This window comes from Nicotiana tabacum, chromosome 16 (genome assembly GCF_000715075.1).
Source record: "Nicotiana tabacum cultivar K326 chromosome 16, ASM71507v2, whole genome shotgun sequence".
NCBI classification, from domain to species: domain Eukaryota; kingdom Viridiplantae; phylum Streptophyta; class Magnoliopsida; order Solanales; family Solanaceae; genus Nicotiana; species Nicotiana tabacum.
In genome coordinates this window covers 132,928,742-132,956,066 of record NC_134095.1, presented here as the reverse complement: position 1 = coordinate 132,956,066, position 27,325 = coordinate 132,928,742, and the positions used below count along the sequence as shown (strand labels likewise).

General features: G+C 37.4%; 1 protein-coding gene and 1 pseudogene across 2 annotated transcripts; one reads left to right on the top strand and one right to left on the bottom strand.

The window, feature by feature from the left end:
• Positions 1-5,823: 5,823 nt before the first annotated feature.
• On the top strand, positions 5,824-9,833 carry LOC142170414 (putative late blight resistance protein homolog R1B-16; annotated as a pseudogene).
• Positions 9,834-10,866: 1,033 nt separating this feature from the next.
• Positions 10,867-16,288, bottom strand: LOC107770517 (uncharacterized). Of its 2 annotated transcripts, XM_016589836.2 has the most exons (5): positions 15,727-16,288; positions 15,111-15,284; positions 12,111-12,228; positions 11,785-12,013; positions 10,867-11,091 (listed from the first exon to the last, which is right to left on the bottom strand). In XM_016589836.2, exons 2-5 carry the CDS (start codon positions 15,260-15,262, stop codon positions 11,063-11,065), a joined length of 528 nt encoding a protein of 175 aa, XP_016445322.1. In that variant the 5' UTR covers positions 15,263-15,284; positions 15,727-16,288; the 3' UTR covers positions 10,867-11,062. The 2 variants fall into 2 exon arrangements, with proteins under 2 accessions (XP_016445322.1, XP_016445323.1); XM_016589837.2 differs by lacking the exon at positions 15,727-16,288 and having other exon boundaries at positions 15,134-15,273.
• Positions 16,289-27,325: the final 11,037 nt, after the last annotated feature.

Genomic DNA, 27,325 nt, shown 5'->3' with positions numbered 1-27,325 from the left:
CCGCACGATGTAACACATCACACATACGCTCATAACAACATCCCTTATCACAATAGCTTCCCATAATCAAATCCAACACCAACAATTAACCTCATATCCGCTAGAACCCTGTTCCAAACCTTCACAACACGGACAATGATGCAAGAAACATGAAGACCTCATAATTATTCACCTAAATCAACAAGTCGCATCTAACGCCACCTGGGCACACACCTTACAAGCTAAAACCCAATAAGTACAACACAAATATGACTATAACTTGTACAATCTCGACAGGCACAAATATACAAGGAAACACATGAAAGAACTATCAAACAATCCCGACAGGCACAACTCCCTATTTATAGTATACTACGAATTAGTTTCACAAGGGATAATCAAAGTATATGAACAAATCACAATGACCTCATCCTAATATAACTTCATCGCGGCACGCAGCCTAGTCCAAACATAACAAACCTTATGGAAACGCGAGGACCCCATCCTCAGCTCTGAATCACAAGTAGTATATACATCATACCAACCGAAACCTTCCACTAATTCAATTCCGCTATCGAACTCACAACACAACTAAACTCTCATACCGGTAGAGCATCTAAATCACAAGTCATAACTAATCACCTAGAAATCACATCAAAAACCTACCATAATAGATAACTGAAAGTCACTCCTAGTCTCGTAGCTCTCAATAATGAATAAAACAAAATGATAGACACGACTATCACTATATAATCTCCCAGTAAGGGCAAACACATAAGTAGAGTACCAAATCACTAAACTCACCCATATATGAAGCAAGGTAAGAGGACTCATCCTGATAAGCAAAACTAAGTCAAAATAAGAATGATGCTCCTCTAAAACAATCGAAACCATACTTGTAACAATATCATATGGTGAACAGCCTCAGCCTATCGTGGAAAGCACATCAACGGATCTGGCCTCCCCATCTTGGTCGCCCTCTACTCGCCTAACCTGCACCCCAAGCTGGCGGTGCAGGGATATCAGCAATTGGATCAGGACTCATAGCCTTAATACCCCACTATGACACATCTGTCTGGAGTCTAGGACAATCTCTCACCATGTGGCTAGTATCTCCAACTTAAAGCAACCCCTCTGTTCGCGTGACTGCCGAAGCTATCGGTATGGGTACCCTGAGACCCATGGGTACCTGAAACACCATGCAAAGTCTGAAGAGCAAACTGAACTGGCTAGCATACAAAACCTCTACCATGTTATACCCTACCTCCAAAATAGGGACCAATAGATCTCTCTGGTCTATGAGACCTTTTAGCCTTCCTAACCTTTCTCTTCTGATCCCACATGCCCTATAATTGTGAGCTATCTCTACCACCTGCTGAGAAAAAATATCTGTCTCCAACTCCCAAGCATGCTGAATTAGATACCATGACTAAGCCCATCAATGAACCTGTGGACTCGCTCTCTAACAATAGAAACCAAAGCAGGTGCATGTTTGGACAAATCACTGAATCTAACGGCATACTCTGATACTAACATAGTTCCCTGGCACAGTTGCTCAAACTCCACACACCATGCATCCTGGAGGGTCTAGGGGACAAACTCTCTTAAGAACATCTCCGAAAACGGAGTCCATGAAAGTGAAGCTGCATTTACTGGGCTACCCAATTCATACACTCGCCGCCATTGATATACCTCTCCCTTAAGCTGGAACATAATAAAAGCAACCTCACTCATATCCACAATACCCATAGTGCGAAGAGTACGGTGGAACTCCTTTAGAAATTCATGTGCATCCTCTGAAGCCAAACTACTAAAAGTAGGAGGGCTATACTTCTTGAACCTCGCAAGTACAAGTTGTTCCTCCTTAAATGTTGATGCCCTAACCATGGGCTGAGCTGGAATAACATGTTGTGTCGGCATGACACATAGAACCGAACCAACATGGACTCGCTGCTCTGGGTACGGCGGCGGGAGTCTGAGCTCCTCCCCAGTCTGTGAAGTAGCTGGTGCAACCGGAATCAACCCCGCCTATGCCACAGTACCAAACATGCTCAGGAACTGTGCTAAAGTCTCCTAAAGTCCGGGGGCAACAACAAACGCCTCTGGTGCCTATCCCCAATAGGAGCTACTAGCGGCTCTTCAATTGCTGCTCTGATAGGTGCTTTAGCTGCTGCACGTGCTCCTCCTCGGACTCTGCCTCTGTCGTTGTCCCGGCCCCTAGCAACACCAGATCTAGGGGTGTCGTCAGTAACTGCAGCTCGTGTCCTCAACATCTATGAGAGAATAAAAATGAAAAAGGCTCAAACTCCGAGATGAATAAGTCTGCACGATAGGAATGAAAGGAGTGAAACTGTAGAGTAAGTTAAACACTGTCTAAGTCCGGTGAAACCAAATAAAGGAAAACAAACAACAACTCAATAAGAACAACCGTTTTTACACCAGCTTTTGTTCAAGACCACGAGGTACCATACCTCATAATCACAATTCACGGGTCCCAGTTCATGAACCTTAATCACTTGGCATCTTGTGCCCATATTACAATTCATAACTGCACGAACGACTCATGCGCCAAGAGAGTGACAATATCTAGTATCTGCACGAACCACTCACATGCCAACAACAACAATGACTTATGACTACACGGACAACTCACGTGCCAACAGGATAACTCTCACACAGAAGGCAAATACGCAGAAGTACATGTAAATGGTCAATATCATTAGGATTCCTCTTCTTAAACCAATATGGGTGATTTATTTATGTGTATGGTTGTGCCAATATTCTACCACAATTCAAGTCAACAAGTAAGAGTAGAGACAATGAATGAACATAAGAAATGATCACCCCAAAATGTACACGGTATAATTCATTCAAGGTAGGGACACTGCTATACAATTATCAAGAATAACAATGCCCCTAGGCCATCACAAATTATCACAATCATTCCCTGACATAGCCCACCTTGTCTTGCCACGTGCGCAATAATAAAATAAATGCATGTCTTGTCTCGCCGCACATGCACAATAATATTCCTATCTTGTCTCACCATATGCGCAAACCCTCATATATAGAGGCAGACTTGTCATGCTGCATGTGCAAATATCAATTGTAACAACAGCACGAACAACTCACGTGCGAACATCCCAACAATCCTCACAACAAAACCATGTGTGCCAAAACATAACAACACAATAAAATGACTTTCACAACATGTGCCCATATGCCACAATATTCCCTCAAAACAGTTTCAACACCACAGCCACGCATAGCCCTCGGCTCAACAACACTTAGGACAACAGCAACAACAATGATAACACAAAGTACGACAAGTAATCCAATATAAGAACTTCAGAACACAAAGAAACGGAAGAACGAGCTCACAAAGAAAGACACAATAGGGAATAATAGTCTCAACAAGAATAGCTCAACAAGGGAGAGATAATGTGTAACAATGATTCTACAAAAGTGCAATTCGATGGTAAGAGAGATAGCATCAATCAATGATCCCAAATAAGAATATGTCAAAAATAAACGAGATAACAAAACTTCAATTAAGGCTAAGCTATTACAGAAGAAATAATAATAACTTCAATTAAGGTTAAACAATTTCTGAAGAGATAATAATAACTTCAATCAAGGTTAAGCAATTTTGAAAAATATAATAATAGCTTCAATTAAGGATTAAGAAACTTCGGAAGAGATAATAATAACTTTAATTAAGGTTAAGCAATTTGGGAAAAGATAGCATGGCAATAAAAGAGGCAACAACTTCAGTTAAGGCACATAAGAGTTTACTTGGCAATAAGGGTAGAACATGAACTAATTAATTCAAAATAAGACATGTAGGGATGAATTCAGTAAATGGAGGGTTTAACATGATAAAACAACTTCATATTTAATAAACATAAGAGCCTAAGAGCCCTAAACGATCAAATTTCTATAATTAAGCCTGAGCATGTACTCGTCACCTCGCATACACGACCTTCACATGACACAATTAGCACAAATAACTCAAATCCAAAGGGGTAGTTCCCCCACACAAAGTTAGGCAAGATACTTACCTCAAAGAAGCTAGACCGATACTCTAAAATGAAGTGAAACAACCTCTGGACGGCTCAAATCTAGCCAAAAACTTCGATCTTTAGTTAAAACTAAAAAGTCAATCCAAAAGTCAACCTCATGGCTCGCATCTCGGAACCCGATAAAATTCATAAAATCCAAATACTCATTCCGATACGAGTCCAACCATACTAAAATTATTAAATTCTGATATCGAATCACCCTTCAAATCCTCATTTTATATTCTTGAAAGTTTTTATTAAAATCCTCATTTTCCCCACCTCAAACCACTAATTAAACGATAAAAATAAATATGGAATCATGAAAAATTATTTTGGATAAAGAACACTTACCCCAATCGAATACATGAAGAACCCCTCAAAAATCGCTCAAATCCGAGGTTCGTAGCTCAAAAGAAGAAAAAAAGGAACAAAACCCTGGATTTTGGAAATTAATATCTGCTACCCAGGTAACATACATCGCAATCGTGGAAATACATATGCGATTGCGAAGAAGAAATTGTCAGCTGCTAAGAATACACTTCGCGACGCGAGAGAAGGGGTGCGATCGCGATGAACAAATATCATTGCCCAAAAAAAGGCATTACGCGAATGTGGAAGGTCAAATGCGAATGCGAAGTAGCAATACCCATACGCACGCGATTGTGGGCATAGTCGTGCGAATGTGAAGATGAAAAATGTCCAGTCACCAAAATAGCCTTCGCGGTCGCGGCTGTACCTACGTGATCGCATAGAAGGACATCAGACACCAGCAAACAGCATTCCAAAAGAGGAGGAAATGGCATGTAGCCCATCCGAAACACACCCAAGGCCCTGGGGACCCCGTCGAAACATACCAACAAGTTCCATAACATAACGCAAACCTCCTAGAGGTCTCAAATCACATCAAACAATGTTGAAACTATGAATCGCACCTCGAATCGAACTTATGAATTTCCAAACCTTTCAACTTCCAAAACTCGTGCCGAAACATATCAAATCAACCTGGAATGACGTTAAATTTTGCATGCAAGTCTCAAATGACAAAATGGAGCTAATCCAAGTCTCGGAATCGAAGTCCGAGCCCGATATCAACAAAGTCAACTCCCGGTCAAACCTCTTAACCTTTCAAAACTTCAACTTTCCAATTTTTGCCAAAATGCTTCAAATTATCCTACAGACCTCCAAATCCAAATCCGGACACACGCCTAAATCCAAAATCACCCTATGAAGCTATTGGAATCATCAAATGCTATTTCGGAGTCGTCTACACTAATGTCAAACTCCGGTCAACTCTTACCACTTAAACATCCAAAACAAGAATTATCCTTCTAAACCAATCCCGAAATATCCGAAAACCGAACTCGACCGCACACACAAACCATAATACACGATATGAAGTTGCTCGAGACCTAAGCCATCGAACGGGACGCTAATTCTCAATACGACCAGTCAGGTCCTAATAGATCGTTAAAATAACGCGAAAGAAATATGTTTTTGAATTATAAAAGGACTCTAGTACGATGATTGTGCTTTCAGACATTATTTAATATATTTGCAATGCTATTTTTAGTGTAATTATCTTGTCAACTTCTGAAGCTAAAGCCGCTTCTTTTCCTTGCATTTGCAGTTAAAGAACAATATCGATAACAAAAGAGTTGCAAAGAAATATGTCACTCGAACCTATTCGTGTTAGTGATCCGCTAAGTATTCTGCAAAGGATTGAAAATGAACACAACTTGATAGGTCCCAAGAAGGATAGACTAGATACCATTAAAACAGAGCTATGGTTTTTGAGTACATTCAGAATCGAAAGAAGCGTCAAGCCCTGCAAAGAAACATCAAAACCTTGATAGAAAAACTAGGACTCGTCCGTCTTTACTATCTCATCTGGTGTAAAACAGTCATCCCTCCTGAGTTTGACTCCGTCACATCTGATGTGCTAGAGACGATTCGGTTTTCCAGGCCTAATATTAGAGCTTATTATTCATGTCTAGAAATACCAATTTCCTGTCCGCTGACCTATCAGCGCGTGGCAGAATTCATAGACGACGTTGTACAGAAGCTTAAGGATCTGCTGATTGTCCGTCTTAGTAAGCTGTCTGATGATTCAGTGAGCATATATTTTCAAGGATAAAACCTTTTGAGCCACGGGTCCGTGAAATCTACATTGACGAGCTGGAAATTTTGAGGTTATCGGACACTCCTCACATGTCCTCAATTGAAGATGCAGTTCGATTCTTGATACTCTTTCTAAATTTTTCCCTTGACTACGGTTCTAACAGAGACCCTTTCCTAGCAGCTCAACATGTTGAGAGCTATTCTCATTGAGTTGCCACTGATTAGCAACTTTCTCGATGATATGAGGATCACTTTCTTCAAGAAAATAGAGACTGTGGTCGTTGATGCTGCATTTGTCGTTTACTCATTGTATGACAGAAGCAAGGACAAGGAAGATCAGAACCAAGAACTACTTGTTTTAGCTGAAATCAGGCCAGGATTGTCTCTCATTTCAATTTCCGAGGAGAGACTTGCGACTTTCAATTCTGAGAGGTGCTATGGATGCTGTTCTCAGTGAAGAAGGTGAGGATGATTTAGCTGATAGACTACGGAAAACTTTATTGGCAAGGAGATATCTTTTAATCATTGACGATTTGTGGGAAGTAAATGCATGGGATGATTTAAGGTTATGCTTTCCTGATGCTAGAAATGGTAGTAGAATCATTCTGACCACCAGACTTCAGAAAGTTGCTGATTATGCTAAACATGTTATTCTTCCCCATAAACTACGTCGATTTGATAATGAAGAAAGTTGGGTGTTATTACAGATAAAGGTATTTGGGAAAAGAATATGTCCTATAGAGCTAAGGCAAGTTGGTCAAGAAATAGTAATGAAATGTAATGGGCTACCATTTTCCCTTGTTTTAGTGGCTGGTATTCTTAGCAAGAAAGAGATGAAATTGAGGCAGCCTAGTGATTGGAGTTGTTGAAAGACAAGATATTACTATCTTGTATCCTTATGATATTGTTATCTTCTATCATCCGAGGAAGGCAAATATGATAGCTGATGCCTTAGAGTAGAAAGGCGAAAAGTATAGGAAAAACAATGTTGGAAAGAAATGGAAGAAAGTTTAGTTGCACACATCCGTAGTGGCGCAAAGGATATAGTACAACTAAGCTATAGTAACTTACCTTGTAAGCTTAAACCATGCTTTTTATACTTTGGAGCATTTCTAGAGGACAGGGAGATTTTATAGTCTCGAAGATAACGACGTTACGGATAGCCGAGAGGTTTATTAATCATTTAAGGTACTTTGTTGTTCAAACTGGTGTGGATTCTGTCCCATCTTCAATAAATAATCTCTGGAATCTTCAAACATTTCTAGTGAGAGGAATCGGAGGACGAGTATTACTGCCTTACTTTTTGGAAGCTGGTAAAGTCGAGACATGTACGCATTAGTAACATGGCTATCTTTAATTTGCAAGGAGCACAGGAATTCCTTGGTGGAAGCCCTTCAAAATTGTAAATTTTGGCAACATTTTCATCGGTGTATTTGTCTTGTGCCGAAGATATAGAGAGGATAGTAAGCAAAACGCCCAATCTTCAAAAGTTAATTTGTATATTTGCCGATTCATGGGGTTGGAGAAAGAATGAATATCAGTTCCCTGTATTGGACTCATTATCTCAACTTGGAATAAATTTCATAGGTGGTCATTCAACTTTGTTTTTATTATCAAAAAGTCATTTTTTCTTTCTACTGTCACATAAAAGTCATTTAATTTTGTGTGTCTTACTCAAAAGTCACTTTTCTTTTATTTGTTACACAAAAATCATTTTATTATGCTCTAGTTATCACAATAGTCACTTTGACCAGATTTTATAAACCTTTCACCTGAAAAGTCTGTTATGCTCTTGAAATTATAAATCCTCTCATTTATACAACACCTTCTATATTATGTGTTATATAATTTATTTTACCCAGGTATTATATAATAATTAAAATAACTTAATATTATCCTATTTATTATTTTATAATATATCCGTACATTTATTTTTATCTTTATATTAATTTTCAAGATATATAAGTAGCATTATTAAATTTGTCGGTAACATTACCGTGAACAAATCTAGATCTCAAGTCCACGTTCTTAACTATGCTTAATGAACTATTTTTAATGAAAATTATAAAATCAAAGCTCACTGATTTATCAACCAAGTCATACCCATTAATTTAATAAATAAAATACTTACATTTTGCACAATAACACATCGGATTAATATTTTCAAATAAATAATATTAACAAAAAAAACTTTAAAAAGCTTAATATTAAACACAAATGTCTTTGAAACTTTTTCTAAGATTCTTATTAACTATAAAAATACTATCATTTGTTCAACAAAACTATTTTCATTATTTCAAATAAATATTAAAAACTAAATATTTTTTATTGTTTTAATATATAAAATATGTTCATGTTTGATTATGATTAAACAAATTGAGTGTCATGGAAAAATTAAATATATGGATATATTATAAAAATAATATAAAGTTATTTAATTATAAGTAAAATATCTAGGTAAAAATACATTATATAGTATATAATATAGAAGGTGTTACATAAATGAGAGGATTTATAAAGCATAATAGACTTTTCAAGTAAAAATATTATAAAATCTGACCATTGTGTAAATAGAGCAAAGTAAGATGATTTTTGTGTAACAAAAGAAAGAAAAATGACTTTTGAGTAATGAACATAACGATGAATGCTTTTTATAGCTTGTTTGGATGGTTGTTACGCATCGTTTCATAATGTATCGTATCGTACTGTATTGTATTGTATTGTATTGTATCGTTTGATAAATACAATGATTGGATAGATTGTGTCGTTTGCCATCGTTTCATGATATCACGCACCAGCAATATGAAGAATAAACTTGCAATATTATAAAGAAAAATTATGATACAAAGTAAAATTACTATATAAAAAAGTAGGATACATGATAAAATAAAATAATTTAATAATAACAAAGGGTGAGATCGAGAGAAAAGACAAGGTAACGACGCGACCAACCAAATCGGTCGTTACATAAAGTGGCACATTTCATCGTTATGTAACGATGGATTTAACGATACGATACAATAAAATTTAAGTAACAATCAAAACAAACATTGTATTTAAAGTAACAATATGATACGATACAATGAGTAACAACCATCCAAACAAGGTGTTATGTAACAAAAAGAAGAAAAATAACTTTTACAAAATAACTTTTACGTAATAAACCCAAAGTTGAATGATCACCCATGAAAATTACTCCTAACCTGAAACACTAAAGGTGGTCTTCATCAATATTCCAACTATAGGTCCGTCAAGATTAAACTTTCCAATGAATTTCAAGAAATTAACATTATGTAAATTTCCTTTGCCAGTAGATGGAATTTCAACCATTGCTTACCTTCTCACCCTTGAGGTACTTAAACTGCAGCAAGTTGACTTTGATTTGGATGAATGGGAAGTGAGAGATTGAGTTCCCTCAGCTCAAATTCTTAAAACTTGGAAATCTCGAACTCTCGAAATGGGGAGTGTCTGATGAAGCCTTTTCTTGCCTTGAGCAATTGGTTTTGGCTAGATGTTTATATCTCAAAGAAATCCTTTATTGTTTCGAGGACTCGGGTAATATGCAAATACATTGAGGTGAAGTCATGCAGTGAATCTATTACCGACTCGGCCAGGGAAATCAGAGATACACGACTTGATAATGGACACAGATGTGATTTCAAAGTCTTCACTTAGCATTGGAGTAATGAGGCTGCAAGACTGCAGCCTTCTCTTCATTTCCAGTCAAACTAATGGTATAATCTTAAGCAAATGTGCAGTTGTTGCTGCTTTCTTGCTACTTCGTTTCTGCACTTTAGGTTGTACTTCAATTTGTGGCCTGTTGCACTAGAAGTCTTGCAACTTTTTCTTTTTTCATTTATAAGTAATGTCCTTACTTTCTTTTGATGTATGGTTTGGTGGAACATTGTTGATACAAATTGACGATGTTTGATGGCACTTTTTTTTACAATTTGTGATGTTCCTTTTTCTTGTTATGTTTAGGTTGTTTGGACAATGTCATTATTCCGTAGCTCATTGTATTTTTATTCTATCAATCTCGATTATATGAATGTTTCCACTTGTATCAGTAGTTCTTAAGTAAAAAAAAAAAATCAGTTTTGTTTCCCCTAAATTGTCTATGATCCAATCTTGTTTGTTCGCATATGGGTTCTTGCCTTCATATATTATCACTTGCCGGATGGAATTTATGCCCCTTTCTCCAGTGGAGAAATTGTTAAAGATAGTCAAGAAACAATGCTTTCTTATTTCAACACTTTGACACTTTTGTGTCTTTTCTTGCTTTAAATCATTGATATATATATATATACTAATTATGGAATTATCCAAGCTCTCATTCGATTTGTCCACCCCAATTGCTAAAAATGCTGGATTTATGACATTATTAGTAGAGTTTGACTTCACAATTTTACAAATATCAAGATAAGGAAAAAAAAAAGTTATGAAAAAAGATTAGAGCTAACACGGGTTACATGTTTTGCCGAAGAACAAGAACGAAGACAAAAAGCGCCACACGTAGAGTCTCTCTAACTGTCTCCACCATAATTGACCTCGTAAAAATTTTCAAGTGAATTGCTAGATTGTAGTCGTAGCCGACACTCATTCTTGTTCTGGTTTTTTCCAGTTCTAAATTCATGAAATTGTTAATGCATATTATCAGCTGATTTGAAGATAATTTATATCAAGAAGTTTGCTGGTGAGAGGGAGTCCATGTAGAAGTTTGTGGTATCGTGCAGAAGAAAGTTTGTACTCAGAATACCTATACAACCCTCCATGTCTTTGAAAAACTCTAGCTCTTTAGAGTCGTAACAGAAAATAGGAGATTCAGGTGAGAGACTTTGAACATATTAAGAACAGAAAGTAGCTGCCGAAACCTGAGGATAATTCACTCTTCTTGCAAAAGCACATCATGCCTTTATTCGTATGACAAATGAACCTGTAACATCAGTAAGCACATCAGTAAGAGCAAATCCTACATGCAACAGGAACATGTGGGAAAAAAACGCGTTTTCAGCAAATTTGACTTTAAAAAATGGTAAAGATGATGAAGATTTTCTTAGTCATTTGTACTTTTATGTAAAGATAATATGCCCTTTTCAGAGATAGTGGGATGGATTTTGTGAAATAACGTAATAACTGATATTCAATGGAAACAAAGGGTGCATATACTAGTTTAAGATTATGTACAAACTAATTCAAACAAGATATATTTTGCATGCCCACACAAGTCGATGTGTCAGTTACCCGCTGAAAACTTTCTAATCATTTTTCGACACAGAGAGTAGCGAACAAACTTAAATCTACCTTGTAGTTTATCTATCACCATCCAGTCTTCAATTAAGGCTTTTTCCCAAAAGGTCAGGATGATGATGTGAAATGGCCTCTAGATATCTCTATCCAATTAATAACAAAAGTATGACCTTTAAAAGTCTCTTGAACTTGGTACTCGTGGTGCCCAATATGTGTGCTTGTAGGCAAAAGTAAACAATTACAAAATCACCAATCAGATAGGGGATTTAGTGCCCCACCGACTTTTTCAAATGAACACGGAAATTGTACAAATGGAGCTCTTGGCTTCCTCTTCATTTTAGAGAATTAGCAAGATAAAACCCAAAATGAGAAGACTTACAGGCAGGAAGATTAGATATATCTGCAGAAACTGCACAAGGAATTCCAAGGTTTGAAAGTGCTCCCCTTATGATTCCACATGGAAAATAGAGATGCATTCCTATGGCTTGTGCTGCTTTGTTTTCAGCCATGGCTGAAGGGTCTTGAATAGAACCAAGAGTTTCAATAGAAGGATCAACTGACATCCGCGACAGCCAACGAAAACGATTGTCTTGCAACACAAAGGTTCCCTAACAGGAGCAGAAGTTAGAGATCACTATTGCTTAAGCAGCAATGAAATAAACTCTCTTAACTTATTCTGTGATTGATGTGGAAACTTAAACTTACTCTGTGATTTGTCTTCAGGTTGTCTATTTGCTTCTTGAAGACCTCAGACCAGAAGTCCTTGCATATAAATTTGATTGCCTCTAAATGATCGGTGAACCGGGGCCTATCCATAGTATACCTGCCAAAAATAATTATATCAAGGTCAGCAGAAAGTGAAACATGAAAGCTAGGACATGATCCGACTTATAATTATTTTTATAAAAGATCCAACTTGGTATCAGTGTATAATCATACAGAGATCAAGATAGGAGTGATAGATATTCTTAACTAAAAGTCACATTCCAGAAGAAAATTGTTAAGTACACAATCCGGAGACTACATTACACTTCAAACTAGAACTCACTGCAAGAACGGACTCAGAGGTTGCAACTTGGAGGCAAGCCAAAGTCTGTAGATCCAATGAAAGCAAAAGAAATGACAAACATGAAAGATGGAGCCTAGAATTTCAGCCTACATCTAAGCAAGTAAGCATATAGAAAGAACAGAACTTATTAATGTAAAAACTGCTCTAGTGGAAATCTTTTTGTCTTTTCTTTGTGCACGAAAGGATCTCATTGTCTAGGAACAAGTTCCTTTCTCATTTTTCAGAAAAAGAAAGAAAAATTTAGCTGACCACCTGTACAAAATCACAAAGTATAAAATGAAAAAACAAGTGCAATGAGGGGGAAGTCAAATATCCATTATAGTAGTATCTATCAGAACCCTAGTAATGTCTCCAAATTTCATAATTAATCGAAATTGAGAGTGATGTATGAAAGATCAAGTCTCCTTATTGCAGTATTTGCTTGAAATTTGTGAATGGCGGATTGATTATTTGTAGATTGATGGGTATCTTTATAATTGATAAGGTACTAATAGGTGCAATAGTTTGTCAGGAATCAAAAACGTGAACTCTAATATTAAGATTGACGTAGCACCGGAAAAGAAATGCATAGAGAAAGATAGGAGAATGACACCGAAGAATAAGAGAGAACGAGAGAGGGATCAATCCATTAAATATTATCCAACAAATCAAGTGTGCCAAATTAATGCTTATAGGACCGGGAGCGCTGCACAAGCTAAATGCCTAAAGCTATGAAAACTTTGTCTCTAATTAAGAGATAAGTTAAGAGCAAGGGCCAATGTAAAAGATAGAATCTAATCAAGGGAATGATAAAGACATACAGAATCTAAAAAAGATACAAAAATAATCTAAAGATAAAAGATAAACACAGAAAGCGAGAAGAAAACTTCAACCAAATTCATTTTCTACTACTATAAGCTCTTCCAAATCTCTTAAGGGGTTGCATCACAAATTAATGCTACAAATTAATGATTGGTAGCAAGGTGATAGCGATTAAATAAGAAGCAAAAATAGAAAAATAAAAACAAGAAGCAAGAAGGTGATTTAAACGGTCTAGAATATGGAATAAATCATCAAGAAATCTAGAAAAGGAAAATTATGACAATCCGGCATAAGAAAGTGAATTTGTTCGAGGTGACAGAATACTTGGGAATACCTTTAGGGGCTAGGTACAAGGCAAAGCAGGTGTGGCAAAAGATTGAAGAGAGATGTGAAAAAAGGCTTGCTATGTGGAAAAGACAATACTTATCTCTAGGGGGCAGGATGGTGCTCATCAATAGTGTTCTTGATTCTCTCCCTACATATCTATTGTCCTTATTTCTAATGCCAATTAGTGTAAAGAAAATCCTGGACAGGATCAGGAGGATTTTTGTGGGGAGGTAATAGAGAAAAGCAAGCCTTACATCTGGTGAAGTGGGACACGGTGATGTTGTATAAAAAAAAGAGGTGGACTTGGCAGCAGAAATTAGTAGGCACACAACAATAGTTTACTAATGAAGTGGTTTTGGAGGTATGGAAAAGAAGATGGGAGCTTATGCAGAGGGCTATATTTGATAAATAAGGGGAACAAGACATCTGATTCACATGTCCTGTTAATTTTTCCCATGGTATAGGTCTATGGAAGCACATATACACCTTATGGCCAACCTTTGTTGTCAGCACAGAGTTAAAGGTTGGTATTGGCAGACACACAAGGTTTTGGCAAGATATTTGGATAGGACATGCCCTCTAATAACTCAATATCCTGATCTTCATTGGATCGTTTTGAATTCTAATATTTCAGTTTCTAATTGCTGGGAAGGGGAGCCTTGGCGTAACTGGTAAAGTTGCCGCAATGTGACCATGAGGTCACGGATTCGAGCTGTGGAAACAGCCTCTTGCAGAAATAAGGCTGCGTACAATAGAACTTTGCACCGGACCCCGGACCCCGCGCATAGCGGGAGCTTAGTGCACCGGGCTGCCCTTTTTTTAATTGCTAGAATGTGAACGATTGGTGCTTAGCTTTTCATAGAAATTGCTTTGATTGGGAAGTTCCTAGATTGGCTTTACTGTTGAATGATTTAGACAAGATGGCTCTAAATGTAGAAGCTCCAAACACTATTGTATGGCAGACAAATGGACAATACTTTGTTGATTCATGCTATAGGGAACTCAACAAGGAAGGAGGCAGCAATGAAAGTTGGTCTTGGAAGGAGCTATGGACGATGAAAGCACCCTATAAAATCAAAATTGTTTTTTTGTGGCTAGTGGCACATGACGCATGTCTCACTCAAGGCAGCCTTCAGAAAAGTGGTTTTTGAATATGTAGCAGGTGCTAATTATGCAACAGTGCAGAGGAAAGCAGCAGTCATCTTTTCTTGCAATGCACTGTGACAATACAGATTTGGTCTTTATCTTTTAACAATCTCCGGTGTCCTATATGTAATACCTTATACAGTGAAAGACCGGTTAATCAGCTGGGGTATTAGAATTTAGATACTTGAAAATGTCATAACTCTTGCAAACTATCTCAAAGTAATTTGAAGAATTTTATTCCCAAAAAGCACATCCAAAAGTAGTACTAGTAAATACACATGATGTAATCTATAGGGAGATTATTGTTCACTTGAATCTTCAGTAAATTCACAAAAATAATTTAGTAATAGGAAATTGGTCACCTCTCGGAAAGTTGGTGGCCGACCTGAAAACCGATGGCTTCGATGCGGCGGGCTGCGAGCTCAGGTTTGTCGGCATAGAAGCCATTGCAGTAGGAAGACACGATCTCTGTCAGTAAACTCTCCACACAGCTCTCTGATACTTCTCGAACCATTTCTATATCCTCTTCACAAAAACTGCAAATGATTTTCCAAAGGTTAAAAAGTACTCCTTATAGAGTGCTGATTTTCAATGTGAAGTCCCAATATAACTATTTTTAACACTAAACCCAGTTGAATTTCCGTCTTACACGTTCAGTTGCAGCCTTTTTGAGGCCATCACTTCTCTGACCAACTGGTCACTTCATTCCACCCATTTTACCATTTGCTTATAACCAAACAAAATCAAACTACTAATTTTATATATTTATATTAAAATTGACTTCTCATGTATTAGAGAAACAAATAAATCTTTGAATTTTCATGTATCAGTATCAGATAGATCAAATCGAAATTAACAGATCTAAACCAAATCATCAAGGATGAGCGGATAGACATCACACAGAGGAATACTAATAGTAAAGCAATAAGAAAACGGGAAAAAATCGATGAAGAAATAAGAAAGAGAAGAAGATCGTACCTTGAAAAACTTGGTCGGAATCAAACGAGAGCGAGAGCGAGAGCGAGCTTCTTAGAGAAGGAAAGCAGGAGAAAATATAAACAGAGAGAGGATAATGACAATTAGTGCTGTCAAAATGGTTAAAATTTGGGGATTTTTATTGTTTGTTTTTGTAGAAGAATTTAGGGTTGCGCATCGGTCGAATAAAAATACCGTTCGCTTTATCCCTCTTCGATTTTGTAATATTAATAATCAAATCAAACCAATACAAGTTGGTGTGATTTTTTTAAAGTTCGGTTAAATTATTTCGGGATTATATTTTCGGGTTCAAACGGTTGTAGACTTCCTCCACTTGACTAAATATGCGAAAGTCATCTGCGACATTAATGAAGATGAACTTCTTGTTGTTCAAGGAATTAAAGCAACATTGGATTTCTGCAGATTCAAGTTCACTCTTTTTCTATTCCTCTTGCTTAATATATAAATATTTGATACAATTGGCAGTGAGAAATGACGAAGAAAACTCGAAAAGATTAACAAATGTCTGCGCCCTTTGGAAATCAAGACGAGACAAATCGACCTTAGAGTGCGCCAAACATTATTCTAGTTTTATTTCCTTTGCTCTTGTTTTTTCCATAATCTCACGTACAGTATTAATAAATTGATAAATGGGTCTAAACATGGTTTCATAGTAGCTGTGCTTTGTTTTAGAATAGGATTTTTGGTTTTGCTATTTTCTTTTTAGAATAGTTGGTAGGGGACTAGGGGTTTATGTTGGTTTTTGTGAATACAAATGAAACAATGAATGAAGACCACTGTCTATTTTCTTATCTTCTACTTGTTGGATTCGATTTTTTTGTAGTGTGATTGCATTCTATATCCATGGAAACTACATCTCATTCATATATTACTGAGTACTGACTGGTTTAAGCTCTAAAACTTAGAAGTTGCATTCTGTTCATTAGTATGGAAGTTTAAAATGCATTACTCCCACACTTTATATGATGCACTGTCATTTTTTAGTTTGTCCCAAGAAGCTTTTGATACAAAAGAAGGAAAAGACAACAGTGACAACAGTGACAACAGTGAACGTGCAAAGTGACTGTAATTCGTTTTTCGGTTTAACCGAAAACCGAAATACAAAAACCGTAAACCGCACCGAAAAATCGAAAATTAATAATTTTAAAACCGTGCACCGATCGAAAATTAATTAAACCGAAATCGAAAAATCGAAATTCATGGTTCGCCCGATTATTTCGGTTCGGTCGGTATTATGCCCACCCCTAGAAGAATTAACCCATCTATCCAACTATTTAAACTGAAAATAATTGTGTATAATTTACGTATTATATATAATTTATATATATAGCTAGAAGAAAAAAATAATGAATATGACTGGCTATTTATATAAGATCATTTTTAGCGCGTATAAATTATATATATATTATACACATTGGTAAATTTTAATTTAAATGAGTAAGTGAATAACTTTTTAAGTTAATTATTCTAATAATATTTAAAAGTATTCTGTACGATCCAATCCATTTTAAATGGGTTTGATACTTGATTTTTTTTAAAATGAACCAAATATGAATCAACCAATATTATCTGATTTTAAAAATGAATAACTGGCGGAAATGGATAAAAAGTTGGCTTATCTGTAAAGAGAATGGATACTTGTATCAGTTTTCCGATGCTCTTCCCCTATTCCCGGATACGTATTCAAGATTTTAATACTATGGGTACACTATTATCTTTAAGATAGATATTTAGTTCCTATTTGACTCCATTATATAAAATTTTATGATGGTGGCAAGTTGACGAGCAAACTATATTAATACTAAATTCGCAAAAAAAAAAATATCGTTCACCTTACAATTGTCCTGGACAAGATTTTATTGAAAACAGTCAATAATAACATCATTACTTACAATTTTAAATATCTCACGCTTTATATACCAAATTAAACAATTAATCAAAAAAGTTTTTAAAGCGGCGCTTAATATTGAGTAGGGGTTTTCCTGCTTTGAATCAACTGAGAGCCTCAAAACCGAGAGAGACGAGTCATGAGTACTTTGCTTTTAGAGATTTCAAAGTGTTTGTACTCAAAGAATGATTAGGAGAAGAAAATAAAAAAGGCGTAGGGTGTGAGAAGTTGAGAATTTATTTATTGTAATTAATTATAAAAGAAATTAATCAAAAAGAATTGTATGGAGATCGAACCCTAACCTTGGGGACAAAAAAGAAATAAGAAGAGCACTTAGTCACTAATACACCAAACTAATCATTTGAGCATGGGTGACCACAAATATATTTAACCGCAAAATTTAAAAAAATTAATATTTTATACATAACCTAGGGAGAGGAGCATGGGTGCATGTAGCCCACCACTCTCCCCGTAAATCCGTCTCTGCCTGTTCCCCAACAATCTACGATCATGAGGAAAGAACCAAAAAGGGTTAGCAAGAAAAAGACAATTCTTCCATCCGATTAGTCATTATTTTGTTATAGACATTTCATTATCTAAATTTATAAGAAATTATTTCTGAAAATTGTAAGTGGTAATTTTTTTGAGAGGAAAAGCTGATACTTTAGAGGCAAATGGAATTTATTTCAAAAGGCAATTCTTTAACACAACAACATATACAATGTATATTGTTTACTAATAATATTTAGTAGTAAGTAATATATGCAACCCATTTAATTTGGCATCATTTTTCATTTTAGCACTTTATCTCTGCCTTATTCTATTTTGGCTCTCAAATTCTATTTCTTATGTTCCACTTTTAATACAAAAGTTAAAACCAGTGCAAAAAGTATAGCGCGCGTGTATACACAAATTTGAGGTTAATAAATATCCAATTAGATATTACCACTTGATTTTTTCATCCATATCAAACGGATCAATACTAAAATACCTGAACTCGATCGTGTTTTTTCATCCACTTTTACCCCATTCATTCTTTAAGTTCTAAAGCTTTAATCTGCCGATTTCATACCTGGCCCGTTTAGATGAAATAAACCCACAAAAAATACGGTTGGATTCAGGTATTTTAGTATTGACCTGTTTGACATGGATGCAAAAATCAAGTGGCAACACTTAATTGGATATTTATTACACCTCAGATTTGTGTACACACACGCGCTATATTTTTTGCACTGGTTTCAGCTTTTGTGTTAAAGTGGAACATAAGAAATAGAGTTTGAGGTCCAAAATGAAACATATAAAATAGAGTTGGAGTTCTCAAAAGCTTAAGGATTGGTGATAAACAAGAATAAGAGTTCAATCTTTTTTGGAGGGATACCACAAGATGCCCAGGAAGCTATTTTGGAATTTCGGGGAATCCAAAAAAGTGAACTACCAGTTAGATACCTGGGAGTTCCCTTAAGTTCCAAGAGAATATCAGTAGCTCAATGACAGCCCTTAATTGACAAAATAGATGGCAGAATCACCTCATGGATAGCTAAATTCCTATCTTATGATGAAAGGATTCAATTGATTAAAAGTGTTATGTTCTCTATTTAAACTTATTGGGCACAAATCTTTGTGCTCCCAAAGAAGATCACTAATCTAATTGAGGCAATATGCAGAAGCTTTTTGTGGACAGGGGAGGGCAATATCTCTAAGAAAGCATTGCTGGCATGGGAAAAAGTATGTATGCCTAAATCAGCAGGGGGATTCAATATTATGAGCATCATACTGTGGAACAAAGCAGCTATATGTAACAATATTGGGACCTATGCAAGGAGAAGAACAAATTCTGGATTCAATGGATGCACAGTTACTACATCACATGCAGGAACATATGGGAAGTCCAACTGAAGCAAACAGTATGGATTATGAGCAAGATTACGAAAGCAAAGAAGACATTTGAGGAAGCAGGCTTTAATCATGAAGACATCAGGAAGATGAACAACTGTTCAATTAAGCAAATATATCACAAGATGAGAGGAAGCTTCAGTAAAGTGAGTTGGAGAAGAGTTGTATGCAGCAATGTTGGCTGCCCTAGGTGGACATTTATACTAACAATGACAGCACATGGCAAGATGTATACTAAAGATAGTCTAAGAAAATGGGAAATACAAATTGATCAGGAGTGTGTACTGTGCAGATAAACAAGTGAAACTATTCAACACTTATTCTTTGAGTGCTCATATGCAGCTGAATTGTGGGGTAATCTGCTAGCTTGGAAAGGGATAAGAAGACCAGTATATAGATGGCTGAGGAACTAGCATGGGCTCAAAAATATCTAAAGATGAAAACTGCAAGAACTGAACTATATAAGATGACACTAGCAACATGTGTATATTATGTGTGGCAAGAAAGAAATACCCGAATCTTTCAAGTTAAAGTGAGACGATGGGAGATACTTGGCAAGATGATTATACAGGAAATACACTGTCGAAGCAATAAGCATGTGGAAAAAGCATTAAGTAGACTGGATTGGTACCCTATGTAATAGACAAAAAAGTATAACAATAGAAAGGTGGTAGAGGGAGGGGGGAGAAGTACAGAAAGCATATGATATATGTAAGGGTTTTTTGTTTTACTTGTAAATATTTCCCTGGTAAATGAAAGTTTTAATTACCAACAAAAAAAAATAGAGTTGGAGGGCCAAAATGGAACAAGATAGAGATAGAGTTGTAGGCATATAAATTTTATTAGAATTAAATCCGTAAAATATTTTGGACTATATTTTAAATTCAAGATATATTGGTCTAAATAAATATTATGGTCTAATATATAAATGAATTAATTATATAATTCCAATATATATGGATTAAATAAATAAGTCTTAATCCATTGGGCTAGCTCATTTAATTGGGCTAAAGTAATGAGCCCACTTCATTATGCCCGAGATGATATCTTCTTAGAGGCCCAGTTTGGTGCCACATGTAAAATGACGTGGCGCGCCAAGTCAAATGAAAGAGCCAATAGGATCATGCCACGTATCAAAATGACAAGGCATACCAAGTCACACTAAAAGGCCAATGAAATTGTGCCACGTATGCAAGTGACATGTTCTGGCCAATCAAATGTGGCCATGTCACACTTCAATTTGATTGGTCAGAAAGAGTTTGTTCTTATCATAACTCTGCCTTTCCACAACTATAAATAGGGGTCTTCATAACTCAGAAAAAGGACTAGAAGTTATAACAAAAAGCAAGAGAGAGCTCGTGGATCAAACGCCGCAAATTTCTCTACAAGTTTCAAGCTTCAAGCAATCAAATTCAAGCTCAAGAACGAAGAGAAAATCAAGTTCAAGCTCAAGAACAAAGAACAAATCAAAGTCAAGTTCAAGTTCAAGCACAAGAACAAAGAACAAATCAAAGTCAAGTTCAAGCAATCAAGCTCAAGCTCAAGAACAAGATCATCGTTTGTGGCAGCAAACATTGATTCAAGATCAAGCTCAAAGGCACTTGAATTTATTTACTATTGAAAAGAAGAATCAGAGGATTCATAGAGATTGTAACACTCAAATATTCAAAATAAAATACTACGATTGTTGCGATATTTTCGATCTTGATTTTATTTCCTTGATGCAAATTTATTCTCAACAAATTCTGGCATGCCCAGTGGGACAATCTCTACCTCTCATCTCAACTTTTCAATCACCAAAGTCCGAGAACATTTAAATGGATTCAAAGAAAATTAACTCCGGTTCAACTTCCACCAAGGCTGCTAACTCCAGGTTCTACGCTGTTGTGGAAAGCATCCTCGATGTTACCTTGGGAAGCTTCGGACCAATTACGAGGAGCAAAGCAAGCCCTTTAGGATAACAAGGACCCCAAGTGTCATCTGCATCAATCCCTATTTTTGGATCTTCATCCCCAAAAGAAGCAAGATCTTCCACAAACACATCTAAAGGAGGAAGCGATGTTGCTGAAAAGATCAAGAAAACTCTTGCTCTGCTTGACCTCTCCAAATCCAAGCACTCTGCTGTGAAGGAAGATGATGAATCTTCAAGTGATGAGCCAATCAAGGATCAATCTGTGTGAAAATCCATGCTACTCTCCGTCGTCCATGGCAATCATGCAAGCCATGGTGACAAACACTTCATATATGGAGGAGCAGTTAGCAAACTTGACGGAAGCAATCGCTGGCTTGATCAAACACATGCAAAATCAAGAGGCTAGAATGACAAGCTAACAGATAGAGTGGGAATCTTGATGGAAGAATAATCCACCCATGCACCCGGCAAGCTCCCAAAAGTTCTAGAGAGTGACTCTCCCCCAAGACAAGCAACATCCACTCAGGCTATCCCTGTCTCATCTGAAGGGATGATTCCAATCGATCAACTGAAGGAGTTCATTGAAGGAACCATTAAGAATAAATATGAAGTTGCTGCCAAATCCTCCCTTACATATGCAAAGTTGTACATTGTAAGGGTCGATATGTTGAAGATGTCTGCTGGCTATCAACCTCCAAAGTTTCAATGGTTTGATAGTAAAGGTAACCCAAAGCAACATATTGGGCACTTCATGGAGACATGCAACGATGCCGAGACTTATGGAGATTACCTCATCAAGAAGTTTGTCGGTTCGCTAAAAGGAAATGCTTTTGACTGGTACACGGACCTCGAGGCTGGATCTATCGATAGCTGGGATCAACTAGAGCAAGAGTTTCTTAATCGCTTTTATAGTACGAGACGTACTGTGAGTATGATAGAACTTACAAATACTCGTCAACGAAAGGGGGAACCAGTTATCGACTTTATCAATCGTTGGAGGAATGCAAGCCTCAACTACAAAGACATGCTTAGTGAAGCTTCAGGCATAGAGATGTGCATCCAAGACATGCATTGGGTATCACGCTACATCTTGCAAGGTATCAAGCCTAGCACATTTGAAGAACTTGCAACTCGTGCCCATGACATGGAATTGAGCATGGCCTCCGCTGGAAATGAAAGGCTGCCCATTTATGAACCTCGCAAAAGGAACGACAAGCAAGAAGTCAGGAAGTGAGGCAAGTTCGTACCCAAGTCTGAAGGAAAAGAAGTTATGAATGTCAATACGTCACCTATGAAGTTCACAATGAAGGTGAGCAAGAAGCGGAGTATGAAATCCACTTCTTCTCGAGATAAGCCAAGTGGAAAGTTGACTCTAAAAGAAATACAGGAGAAAGAGTACCCATTCCTGGATTCTGATGTGCCATCCATTTTCGAAGAACTCTTCGAGTTAAAACTCATTGAGCTTCTGGAGATGAAGTGACCAAATGAAGCTGGAAAAATGAATGACCCAAACTACTGCAAATATCACCGACTTGTAAGCCACCCTCTGGAGAAGTGTTTTGTCTTCAAGGACAAAGTTATGGACTTGGCCTGTGAAAAGAAGATCATTCTTGAAGATGAGAAAGCAAGCGTGAACCAAGTCTCTATCACCTTTGGCTCATTCAGTCTAGATGAGTTATGCAGTTTAAAAGGAATCAAAAATGAAGAATTACTAGTGAACAACAAAGTTGAAGACGATCAACCTGATGATGATGAAAGTTGGAAGTTAGTGATTCGTCGTAGGGGCCACAAAAGAAGCCCATGAAAAGAATCAATAGAACAACCCACAAGGAAGATGATGGTAAAAAGATCAACAAAAAAGAATCCAGTTAGGCATTTGAAGAAAGCAAAAGTGGAGATGCACTATTCTCAAAAGCCACGAAATCGAGTGACCTTGGAGGAGCTTTTTACCAAGTTGGTTCCGCATGAAGATTTCCCATGAGGGTATCGACGCCTCTTGTTGCCATGCTGACAAAAAGGAAGAAAAGAGTGATGACCTACTATTGGAGCCATCTCCGGAAAAGCTCATCGAGTCCACTCCTCAATAAGTTAATGCTTGTGAGGAAAAAGTCACGTTCACAAATGACAATCTTCTACTAGGTGAAACTCCTCATAACCACCCATTGTACCTGGTTGCCTATATGCGCGATGAAAGGGTAAATCGAATTTTGGTTGATGGAGGATCCTCAGTGAATATTTTGCCAATCCATACTGTGAAAGAACTTGGTATTCCCATGAACGAACTCTCAGAAAGTTGTGTGATGATCCAAGGATTCAACCAAGGGGAGCAAAGAGCCATAGGCGCGATCAGGCTGGGAATCACTTTTGAATATATGCAATCAAGTGCATGGTTGCATGTGATCGATGCGAAGACTTCATACAATGTTTTGCTTTGGAGTCCTTGGATACATGAGAATAAAGTAGTTTCATCTACCTACCATCAATGTTTAAAATACTATGAGGGTGAAGTCGAGAAGAAGATAATTACTGATGATGAGCCATTCACTGAGGCAGAGTCACACTTCGTCGATGCAAAGTTCTACTTGAAAAACCATATTGTGAAGGAGCTAAAAGTTGATGATGGCATGAAATGCAAGAATGACAAGCCCATAACTAAAAGAGCTGAGGTGACTATCGGTAAAGCCAAAGTTGTTACTGAGGAGGTACAACCCAACGTGAATAAATCTCATAGAGGGGATATTGCATCTTATGGCAAGAAAGTAAGTCCTAAGCTCCAATATGTTCCTAAAAGGAAGAAAGACGAGGGCAAATCATCTAATCTCCAAACCAACACGCTAAAGGAGTTAACTCTTCCGGTAAAATGAATTGAGGCAGTAAAGTTGCCCTCGAAGCCGCTTGCAGGGTTTGTAGCCCAAAGTCATTTCCAGAATGTTGCACTCCCTACAAAGCGAACAGATGAATGTTTTGATCCTAACGCTTACAAGCTATTTGCAAAAGCTGGATACAATCCCAATGAGCCGTCAAAGTTAGGGAAGCTACCATCAGAAGCTACAACGAGACAACCACGTGAAGGTTTGGGATACAATAAACTGTCACCAGTGCGCATCTCCATTAGAAGGGTGAGTAGCAATTATATCACTATTGAAGATGAATCTACCGCTTCTAACAAGCCTTCTGTCTTTGATCGACTTGGAAAATCACTTATGAGGACCTCCGTGTTTGAAATATTGGGTCCATTAAAGAAGGAGAACAAGTTCCATAGAAATTTTCAAAGCATAAGAACACCCGCTTCGCCCAAAATCCAGAAGATCTCTAAGGATTTCCAAAGTTTGGTTCCTTCTAGAATAAGGCGACAAACAAAACTTGTGGTTTCATGTAAAAAAAAAGTACTGAAAGTAAAGCCATATACTGTCATCTACACTAAGGAACATGATGAAGATGAAGAAAGTGTGGGCTCTTCGTATCATGTTACTGTACAAGGCGAGAATGGTGTTTCGTCTTCGATGGAAGATAATGCGGAATTGGAGGATGTTTCGTCGTGTTATCACATATCCTTCAATGACGGGGACCCTCAAGAAGATGAAGATGCAAAATATGCTCCACCTGAACTTGAAGAAGGAGTGAAGACGACAGTTGATGCCTTAAAAGAAGTTAACCTTGACACCGATGAGGAACCAAGACCTACCTACCTAAGTGCTTTACTAGAAGCTGATGAAGAGAGCACTTATATTGAGTTACTCAAAGAATTCAGGGATATCTTTGCTTGGAGTTACAAAGAGATGCCTGGATTGGACCTGAAAGTAGCAGTCCATCACCTTGTAGTCAAAAATAGTGCTCACCCTGTTAAACAAGCTCAAAGGTGTTTTAGGCCGGACTTGGTTCCCTTTATTGAAACCGAAGTTAACAAACTCATCGATGTTGGCTTTATTCGTGAATTTAAATATCCAACATGGGTTTCAAGTATTGTCCCTGTAAGGAAGAAAAATGGCCAGATTCGAGTGTGTGTTGACTTTAGGGATCTTAACAATACATGTCCGAAAGATGAGTTCTTGCTTCCCATTCCAGAACTGATGATTGATGTTACTACTAGGTACGAGGCAATGTCATTTATGGACGGTTCATCAGGCTATAACCAAATTTGCATGGCGCCAAGAGATGAAGAGCTTACTGTATTCCGCACCCCCAAGGGTAGTTATTGCTACAAGGTAATGCCTTTTGGCTTGAAAAACGCTGGTGCTACTTACCAAAGGGCTATGCAGAATATTTGACCTTCTCCACAAGAATGTCGAATGCTATGTTGACGACTTGGTGGTAAAATCAAGAGAGAAGGGCAACCACTTGAAAGACTTGAGAATGGTGTTTGAGTTGCTCCGGAGGTACCAACTTTGGATGAACCCATTGAAATGCGCATTTGCAGTTACTTTCAGAAAGTTCCTTGGTTTTATTGTTCGACATCAATGGATTGAAATTGATCAAGCCAAAGTAGATGCAATCTTGAAAATGTATGAGCCTCAGGACATTCACGAATTAAAAAGTCTGCAGGGAAAGTTAGTGTACCTTAGGAGATTCATCTCAAACCTAGCAGGGAGGTGCCAACCGTTCAGTCGCCTTATGAAAAAAGGTGTCCCTTTCAAATGGGACCAAGCGTGTACCAATGCCTTTAAGAGCATTAAATCCTACTTGATTAAGCCTCTAGTTCTGGCAGCCCCTATACTTGGAAAGCCGCTAATACTATACATTTCAGCACAAGAAAGGTCTGTTGGAGCACTATTGACCCAAGAAAATAGTGAAGGGAAAGAAAACTCCCTTTACTACTTGAGAAGGATGATGACACCAAATGAGCTGAATTATTCGCCAATTAAAAAGTTATGTTTGGCGCTAGTCTTCTCAATCCAAAAGTTGAAGCACTACTTTCAAGCTCATGTCATTCGTTTGGTTTCTAGAGCAAATCCCATCAAGTTCGTGATGTCAAAACCTGTCCTTAGTGATCGACTAGCAAGGTGGTACCTCCAGTTTCAACAACTTGAAATCGTGTACATCCCTTAAAAGGCTACAAAAGGACAAGCGTTAGCGGACTTCTTGATAGATCACCCAATACCTGATGATTGGGAGCTAACTGACGAACTACCTGATGAGGACGCCATGGTCATCGAAGTTCAGCCTCTATGGAAGATGTACTTTGATGGTGCTGCACATCGCAGAGGAGCTGGTGTAGTATTTGTCACTTCTCAAGGTGAAGTTCTGCCCTACTCTTTTACGTTGATGCAACTCTGCTCTAACAACATTGCTGAGTATCAACCACTAATACTTGGGCTTGAAATGGTAGTCGAAATGAAGCGGTTGCAATTGCAAGTCTTTAGTGACTCTCAGTTAGCGGTCAATCAGCTTTTAGGTAGTTACGAGGTCAAGAAACCTGAACTACGCCCATATCATGATTACGCTAAAAAGTTAATGGGGTGGCTCGGTGATGTGCCTATTCAGCATGTGCCAAGGAAAGAAAATAAGAAGGTGTCACACCTCCTTTTTCTACCCCCGAAGGAGGGGTATAAGGGAGTTGTTTCCAATTTAAGTGACAACCGAAATGGGATTATTTATTCAAATTCAGAGTCGCCACTTGGGATAATTTATGGTGTCCCAAGTCACCAGTTTAAAATCTCGAATCGAGAAAAGATTAACTCTGTTTTATAGTCAGCGAACACAGAAATCCGGGTAAGGAATTCTGTTAACCCGAGAAAAGGTGTAAGGCATTCCCAGGTTCTGTGGTTCTAGCACAGTCGCTCAACTATTAATATTGGCCTAATTATCTGATTAATCACATATTTTAAACCTACTGCATTTTTAAATCTTTTAACCGCTTTTAATATTTCTATGAAAATTCAAGGTTATTT